The sequence below is a fragment of the Pleuronectes platessa genome, chromosome 6 (genome assembly GCF_947347685.1).
Source record: "Pleuronectes platessa chromosome 6, fPlePla1.1, whole genome shotgun sequence".
NCBI lineage: Eukaryota > Metazoa > Chordata > Actinopteri > Pleuronectiformes > Pleuronectidae > Pleuronectes > Pleuronectes platessa.
Window position 1 is genome coordinate 740,690 of NC_070631.1, and position 9,223 is coordinate 749,912.

Below are 9,223 nucleotides of genomic sequence, written 5' to 3' on the forward strand. Positions count from 1 at the left end.
ATGAAGAAGGTAGACGGGGGGGGGGGGGGTAAAGAAGTGGAACATTAGAACAAACGATTCCACCACAAACATTAAAACTAATCTAACAGTGATTTAAAGTGCGTCAGTAAAATCAGCTCATTATTCATTTTGCCTCTAACACAACTTTAAACAAACTGCACACTTCAAACAAGCAAATAAAGCAGCTCCCCCCCCCCCCCCCAACGTAAAGAAACCTCAGCTCATTGGATCAACTCACGCTTCAGAGTGGGTGATGTCATCCAAAGTGGCCGAGGCGGACAGATATCTGAAGACACAACAGCAGGGTCATGACACAGGGGACAGACACACACTCACAGGACAGTAGAGATCACACTGTGCAGCTGGAGACGGGATCTTTACTGTTTAACTCACTGGGGACGGTTTGAACAACATTATGATAAAATCATAGACCAGGGAACAGCTGATGATTCCTGAGGACTCACAAACATACACGTGTCTTTGTGAGGACACTCATGGTCTAGAGTCTAGACCCTAACCCATAACCAGCTGAGGCCTAACCGTAAACCTCCCTGAACCTAGAGCCAAGTCCTAACCCTGGACCGGTCCATTACAGGTGGGACAGAAAGTGAGGACGGGACTAAATGTCCTCACTCTGTAGGTGGGTGGCAGAACGTGGTCCTCACAAAGAGATCTGTACAAGTACACACAAACACACACAGAAGGAACTGCATTTCATTTTTGATTGTACACTGGAGCATGGAACAAAGATAATAATGACATTAAAAAGTATTGAATAGTCTTCATGCACTCAGACACACACACAGTCCTGCCTGGACAGTGTCTAGGAAGAGAGCGTTAGTGTGTTTGTGTTCCTGAGAACGCACAAGGCTGACAGGAGACCTCCCTTCATCTGGAGGAGGCATCGAACCACCGGACTCTGAGTGACAGCAGCTGAGACGTGTGGTCTCTGGATCCAGATGAGACACATGGGGACGCCTCAGGAGACGGCTCTCGTCTCAGACCTCACACAAGGCTGGTGTCTGTCTCCAGACTGACACCAGGACAAGGCTGCTTACTGTACAGCACAGTGACTACACACACACACACACACTCTGTCCATACAGCACTGTGACTGCTGTGTGTCTCACAGCACAAATACACAACAACTCAAACAGTGTTTTTCTCTTTCACTTCTGGAGGCTTGTATGTGGACGCGTTTCTTTTTTCTGATCTAAACGTTTTGAGTGATGTGTGTAGAAAAGGTGGTGAGATCTATTCTATTAAATTCTGAAATCATATCTCCCCTAATATTCTTCATATATCATGTTGAGACTGAAAACAAAGCACAGCAGCATTAAAACATTGAAGGCAGACGTGGAGTGATTGGTTTTCCATCTCAAAGTCTTTGTGTCTCCAGCGTTTTCATAATTCATAACCCATTTCTCTCTGTGGACATCACGTGTCCTATGACTAAGCAGAACCTTGTCTCTCTCTCTCTTCCCCTCCCTCCAACTCGCCCTCACATTCCTCTCCTCCTTGTTCCTGCAGCAGCAGGTCTGGTGTGTGTGTGTGTGTGTGGGTGAGCGGCACAAACACACACCTTCCTGTGCTGTGTGTAGCATTGTGTGTGTGTGTTGTTCTTAACAACAATCATGTCCTGCTGCTCTATGTGGATATTACAGAGGTCACGATTCTACAAATACACAATTTGATTTGATATATTTTTAGCACTGATGTTTCTGCAATCGTTACTGTTAAATAAAACTTTAAATCAAGTCACAGATATGTGACTCTTATGTGATTGGTCGAGCCCGTGTATGGGCGGGAACATGACGTCATAGCGCAATGATCACAACTGCACACACTGACTGCAGATGACGTCATCACCACCAGATGGCAGCGTTTGTATCCGTTAACTTCCTGTTTTTCAACATGAGAAACTATAGTTGTATTCCATCTTTATTTCTGGTCTCTGGTCTGAACAGGTTTTAACTTTGAACACAAACTGAGACTCTTTGTGTGAATCTTAGAAAACGTGTGTTTAAAGCTGCAGGGAAGCGCTGTCCATCTTTATGTGTAGTCGAGGATTAACACACTGATGTGTGAGCATATATGTACATGTAGAATAAATATGACAAACCAGTGCAGCTGATGTGGTTTGTGAAGACGTGTGTGTGTTAAGGTGGAGACCAGTGCGCTGTCAGAGTCACTCTGTGATCTTTCCAATCCAGTTCATTCTCCAGCCAGGTGGAAGACTCCATGAGCACCAGACCTCCCAGCAGCTTCGTCTCATGGAAACCAGCAGAAAACCCACAGATTCAGTTCCTCTATGACAACATCTCCCTGAGGAAACTGAAGGTCAGACACACGTCTCGTTATGGAGCTCATGAGTTCTGTTCAGATGGAGTTCATACGTGGACCACGAGCTTCACCTTTACCTACATCTGTGGGGAGACATGTCCCAGAGATGATTCATAACCAGCACACAAACACTAATAACAAATGTTGGTGAGTCACTGCCTCCTTTACGGTCAACATCCGGCCTCAGCCACTCCACAGATCATTCCCTCCTCCCTCGGGCCCTGACGTCATGTGCAAACATTACCAGTAAGTGGCTTATTGATCCGCTGGTCGATTTCTGCTCTCAGGGTAAAATAACCTCCACTTCCTGATGGCTGCCAGATGAGGATTAGAACCAAATCAAACCGTACATTTGAGCTCTATCCCCTCAGCTTGAACACAAACGTGCTCAATGAGGCAAGTTGAAGATGTAATATCAGGTTGCTGATATGAAGAGACAATTGTAAAACTTTCCATGTATTCTTTTTAATATAAGATCTAGGGCACGTGTAACAGATCTGAGGGGAGATCAGAGTCCCAGCATTACTGACACTTCCCCAGAATTCAACAACTGAAGACAAGGTGAGGTAGTTGAATTCAGATGAACCCTGGAACCTACAGGTTCTCTCTCAACCTCCGACCAGACACGGAGTCAAACACAGAGGTCGGCCCGAGCAGCGTTCTCAAACATGGTGAGGAGGTGAGAACAGTGAGAGACCGAGGACGAGCGTGAGAGAGCAAACAGCAGAAGCCCCGATCGGGCTGAGAGCTGAGAGCAGAGCGAGGACTCACAGAACCAAACGGGTCAGGCTCTCATTTCTCAGAGGTTCTCACGCAGCTAGAAACACGAGGGCGTTCTGCAGCCTCCTCCCCCCCCCCCCCCGGTCGGAGCAGCCCGGCTCCGTTAGCTGATCATGAACTCAATTATAATCATCATCTGAATAACGTCCATAATGATCTGGATTCATGTGCAGGCTGTAAGTCATCAGGTTGTGTCCTGGTTATTGATCGAGATTCCTCAATTCAAGATGTCCGTCAGTCATAATGTTTTGCAAGTGAGCTGCTGAGGTGATCAATAATCAAACCTGTAAATCTATTTTCATGATCCTGTTTAAATCGATTTCAAATGAAAAATATAACGGCTGAAAAATTCATTATTTTTGGACTAGAACTAAATGAGCATAGAAAACATGTCAGAGTTGTAAATTAACTTTCACAGTTGAACAAACCACAGCCAGTCTTCATCCTTATGAATTATTATCTTTAATGAGACTCTGAGCTCAGACTCCCACAGCCCCTTGATAATGATTATAATATTAAGGATTTTATGTTGGATAAAATGACAAACTGCTCGTCTCCTTGCCTCATCACCCACTGACTCCAGTAACCAAGGACCAGTAAACTGGGACATTTTGATTGAGAGAAAACACCCGTTGAAAAACGAGTAAAACACGAGCTCCTCCAGAAGCTGCTCGATATCTGCTCCTTACACCAAACCTGGATTCTTCCTGAGCTGCTTGAGAACATTCAAACTGTTTAAGAAGAAAAACAACAAGCGTCTGTCTAAGAGCCAGATGAGCTGTGAGGAGTACGTACGCGTTGGAGGTCTGCACGTCCTGCCAGCCCTTGCTGAGGTTCTGTTTGAGCTCGTTGAGCGGGCTGAGGCCCAGCTTCCTCTTCAGCTCGGCCGCGTGTCTCTCTTTGGCTGATAGGACCTGACGCAGGGTGTTGATCTCCTCCTCCACCTGGAACACACCAGAGACAGAGGCTGGAGTCAGAAGCTCTTCCTGGAGCTTCAGCTCTTTAGCAGAAAGATGTTGATTCATGATACTCGTGATCCTTCACTGCAGAATCGGATCCAACTCATCTTTCTGCTCTGACTCGTGTTTGCAAATGTCTTCAGTCTTGCTGCTCTACAGAGAAACTGGATCAACGCCTGAGAGCCAAGCTTACATCAACATCCCATAATGTACGTTAGTGTTTGTAGTGAAGACTTGAAATTTAAAATCACGTGTAAACTGTATTTGATGAAGAATAGAAGTTGAGTTATTTAAAAAAAACATGTTCACTTAGGTCACAGTGACATTTGACCTAAATCTAAACCATAGATTATTGAGTGTAGGTTGAAATGAAAACAGAAATATGGATATGATGACACATCCGTGAATCAGATGTCAACAATGAGGGTTCCCCCACAACAGAACTTCCGGGTCAAAGAAATCCTACAATTTTAATATCAAACCAAGTTCGGCCCATGACCCGTTTCCTATGTTTGATCTGAGCAAAAAGTCCAAACTACGAACTTTTGGTTTCAGATAAATGAAAAACAAAATGGCTTGTTTTTTATTTTCAGATTTTGGTTTTCTAATTGAACATGAAAAGAAGGTAACATGTAAACACCTGGTGGTGTTGCAGGGGCCGGTTCTTACCCTGGTGAGCTCAGTGCGGAGCTCCTCCGCCTCCTCCTCCGTCAGGCCGGGTGGAAGAGGGTTGAGCGGAGTGGCCACCGCGCCCTCCACCACCACCACGTCCGACTGAGCCTCTGCGTGATCCACACCCAGGCCCTTGTTAGGAGAGTTCAGGTTGATATCTGAGAGGCGTGGGGGGGAGACAGGACACGTTAATGAAAGAGTGAAATGAAGCAGAGGGACGAGCAGATTCACATTCACACCAGAGGAAGTGTTAGAGACCCAGAGGGGCTCAGTCTCCATTTCAGTGACAGTGCCAGGAAGAGGCCAGTGTGGCCAGCAGGAGGTATCAGACAGGAAGAGACTCCAACAGCTAACAGAGCCAAGACCTGAAAGGCCTGAGTGACCTAACATCCAGGGATTGGAAATGAGATTTTATTGATGCATTTCCAGATCAAATTTCTGATTTGGGGGGGGGGGGGAATTAGGCCTAAACAAGAGATCAGTGCAACAGTTCTGATTCATCGGAAACATGAGCTGTTTTCAGACATGAACTCCAGAAGCAGCAGCTTGTACCTGACATGTTGTGTAGTCAGTGTTTGTGTAGCAGCAGCAGGTTGTCGTGTCCGACTCGTTCAAACAGGAACATGTGGGAACATCCAGGCGAGGGGCGGAGCCTGTAGAGCGAGGGGCGGAGCCTGTAGAGCAGCAGGAGGCCGGACATGACGTATAAACTCTACTGTGGAAAGATCAGTGTTGTTGTTTACATCTCATCCACACCGGAGTCGACCCTCATCACCAGAAGATCTGGAATCTCCTCGTGTTTCCAAGTTGACGTCTTCTACCCCAATGTACTGGTCATTTATGGTTCTCACATTCAGCCCCTTCAGGACAATGTCCAGACTTCAGTTCACGTCTGAATCAGCTTCACTTTACAAACAGCACTCGCATCATCTTTCTTCAGGACGACATCTTGGGAGAACTTTCCAGAAGTGAAGATTCATGAATTTAAAGTCCCGACCTGTCGGCCTCCGTGACAAATGGAAACTGGTTCTAGATTTCCATCGCGATCAAGATATCATTCTGGAAAGAAATTCAACTTTCACTTTCTACTAAAAAAGATACACTGACATAAACTAGAGATATGAAATAGGAATAGGATTAAACATCTTAAAGAACAAAACACACATGGATCCAACAAAAGGCATTTATATATGAAATGTACAGAGAGCTCAGGCAGCAGAACTGGTTGTGACTCGGTCCAGTAGGTTCTGGTGGGAACACAACCCACACTTCAGCCGTGGAGGCGATTATCAGAAGTGAGTGAGTCTCAGTGTTTTTCAGCTCAAGCTTTTCCAGGATTAACAACCAGGATTTAAATCAATTATAGTCCAGTAAACAAACATTTTGTGAAACCTAACTCAAGCCTCTCATTGCTCATGAACACAACAACTTCCACAACAGTGAACAGAATTATTCCACCTCACTTCAGGCATTTTGATTGATTGATTGATTGATTGAATATTTTATTTAGACCTCGGAAAACACATTGAGGGATAAGACCCTCATTTTCAATGGTGCCGAGGGTACAATAAAGAGTTGATACATAGAAGAGTTAATACATTGAATAAATAAGAATGAAATAAATATGCATATATATATACAGTAATACAAGGTATAAAACAATTCGTCAGTATAAAATAATATGGCCAAGTCAACTAGTAGTTACAATCAATGCAGGAGAAGTCAGCTGTACATGAGACCAGACTTGAGAACTCCGTCAATGAGACAAATGAGGACAACTTTAAAGATTTTTGGACCTCATTCCAAATGTATGGTGCTTTAAAACAGAAGGCTGTCTTCCCCAAGTTAGACTTAACACGCGGCAGATATAGTGAAAGCCAGCTCTGGGAGCGGGTATTGTGGGTACTACAGTTCCAGCTGATGAGAGAGGAGAGATAGACTGGCAGTAGCCCAATGAAATTTTAAACCTGAAGCATGTATAAGCTACACTGAGTTCCACACCACTCTGCTACAGACACACACACGTCAGCAGCTGATAATCTGAGAGACTCAGGTTATCAGGATCACCAGGCAGCGCTGGTGAGTTTCGGTTTACATCCGGATTCACGCTGGTGACGACTCCACCCTGAAGGTGTATTGATTCAGAGTGGGACCAGCCCTCAAACACAACAGCAGCTGAGGCCAGACGGCTCGTAAAGAGAACAGAAAGAAAGAATAATAACGAGGCTCGGGTACAGTTTATGTAGTTTATGTTTCCACGTCTCCTTCAGACATTTCCTACACTTCCCAGAATGCCCCCTGACAACATCCTATCAGTCCAAGCTCTGCTTCTTCTAATCAAACATTAGCTGCACATGGAAGTTGAAGGTAGTTCCTCTGACCTCAGCCAGTCGTCTAACCAGTCTGCAAACACCGAGGCCACACCCCTCAAATCACCACCTTGCTGCTGCAAAGCATTCTGGGCTATTTCATAATCAAACACAGGAAGACTAAACATTTATAACCACATGGACCCTGAAAACCAAACACACATGACAGACACCTGTCACTATTATTAACAATCACTCAGGTGTCATGTGATACTGTACGAAGCAGGAAGAGGCAGCAGCTCGGCCAAATATGGTCCTCCTGTGTCTCACAGCATCGTTTAGGAAGCGGCGGTGAACAGACGTTCACTCCAGTTTGTCGTCAAGATGAATTTTATCACTTCCTAAAAGCCGGTCCTTCTCAGACACAGGAAGCCGTGGACATGTGACCTATCTGTGATGACCACTCAGTATTACAGAGAACAGGATGCAGCCCTAAGTGTCTCATTAGTCCATCTCCAGAGGGATTCTGCTGAGTAATGCTCCCAAGACACCGCAGCTCCAACTAATGTGAGCTCGTGTTAGTTCAGTTCATACAAAGTTGTTTTTGAGAAGAGCAGATTCAGATTTTATACATTTTAGAGGCTGCAGCCTGTGAACGGATCCTGTCTCATTTAGCTTCAGTCGTACACTGAAGACTGGACGTGTCCCTGACGTGTCCCTGACGTGTTCTGTATGTTAGAACTAATGTCTGAGTCAGTGTCTCTGGACATGTTCTGGATCTTCTCCTGCAGCCTCCTGGTAACATGTGTGTAACATGTCAGAGTGAGTCCATGTGAGGAACCAGCAGGACAATGTGTGGAAGCTTCTGTGAGCGTGTGGACGTGTTGATGAGGTTTCTAACACGTGACGTGAAACTGGAAGAACAAACATCTCAGGATGAAGAAGAGGAGCCGGACACGTAGAAGACGAAGACGTCAACTTGGAAACACAAGGAGATTCCAGATCTTCTGGTGATGAGGGTTGACTCCGGTGTGGATGAGCTGTAAACAACAACACTGATCTTTCCACAGCAGAGTTTATACGTTATGTCCCGCCTCCTGCTGCTCTACAGGCTCCGCCTCCTGCTGCTCTACAGGCTCCGCCCCTCGCCTGGATGTCCCCCACAGGTTCCTGTTTGAACGAGTCGGACCCAACAACCTGCTGCTGCTTCACAGACACTCACTACAGGACATGTCCAGTCAATACAATCCGGAGCTCATGTTTCAGACTCTGATAATAAAACTGACATGAGACAGAGCTGAGGACATTTACCTTTGATAATGTCCACATCCTAACATGAAAGAGCTGGGGACACATGAAGCTGGAGACATTTATCTTTGATAATGTCCACAAGCTGAGGACACATGAGAGCTGAGGACACATGAAGCTCGAAGCTGAGGACACATGAAGCTGAGGACACATGAAGCTGAGGACACATGAAGCTGAGGACACATGACGCTGAGGACACATGAAGCTGAGGACACATGAAGCTGAGGACACATGACGCTGGAGACATTTATCTTTGATAATGTCCACAAGCTGAGGACACATGAAGCTGAAGACACATGAAGCTGAGGACACATGACGCTGAGGGAAGGAGGAGACATTTATCGCAGCTGTTTACGTGTCTTCAGCGCTAAGCTAGCCTACACATGCTAAGCTAACAGTTCACGTTACCTTGACTCGCGGGATCCATGACGAGATGTGACGTAGTTCGTGGCGTCAGGAGTCAAACTGGTGTAAACGGTGCGGAACTGGAACAACGGGACTTTTATTCCGGGTCTCAGCTTCACTGGATCCAGAACAGACAGCGACGACGACGGAACCACAGAAGAAGAAGAGCAGAGTGGCCAGCCAGCCACATCCGGTCCGGGGTTTCAAAATAAAAGCTGCGACTCATCCTTCAGCTGCCGGGTCAGAAGAGGGATTGCGTCACAGCGGCGCGACGAAACCGCCCCAGTGCGACAACAACATTTAAGTTTATACATTTATCTAGACTCCTCATTGGATGAGAATCATCAGGTTTACTAGATTCATGAAAGAAATTTCTTATGGATTCATTATATTATCTTGACGCTGACATGTTTTCAAACTGGAGAGAAACAATATTAACATGTAAAT

General features: G+C 45.7%; 1 protein-coding gene across 1 annotated transcript in view; it reads right to left on the bottom strand.

The window, feature by feature from the left end:
* Positions 1-8,999, bottom strand: part of LOC128441976 (tumor protein D54-like) — a 13,819-nt gene extending 4,820 nt beyond the window's left edge. Inside the window, 4 exon segments of the mRNA XM_053424122.1 lie at positions 239-286; positions 3,919-4,067; positions 4,752-4,912; positions 8,780-8,999. Of these exon segments, the coding sequence (XP_053280097.1) occupies positions 239-286; positions 3,919-4,067; positions 4,752-4,912; positions 8,780-8,798 (377 nt within the window). The 5' untranslated portion in view covers positions 8,799-8,999.
* Between the last annotated feature and the right edge of the window lie 224 nt (positions 9,000-9,223).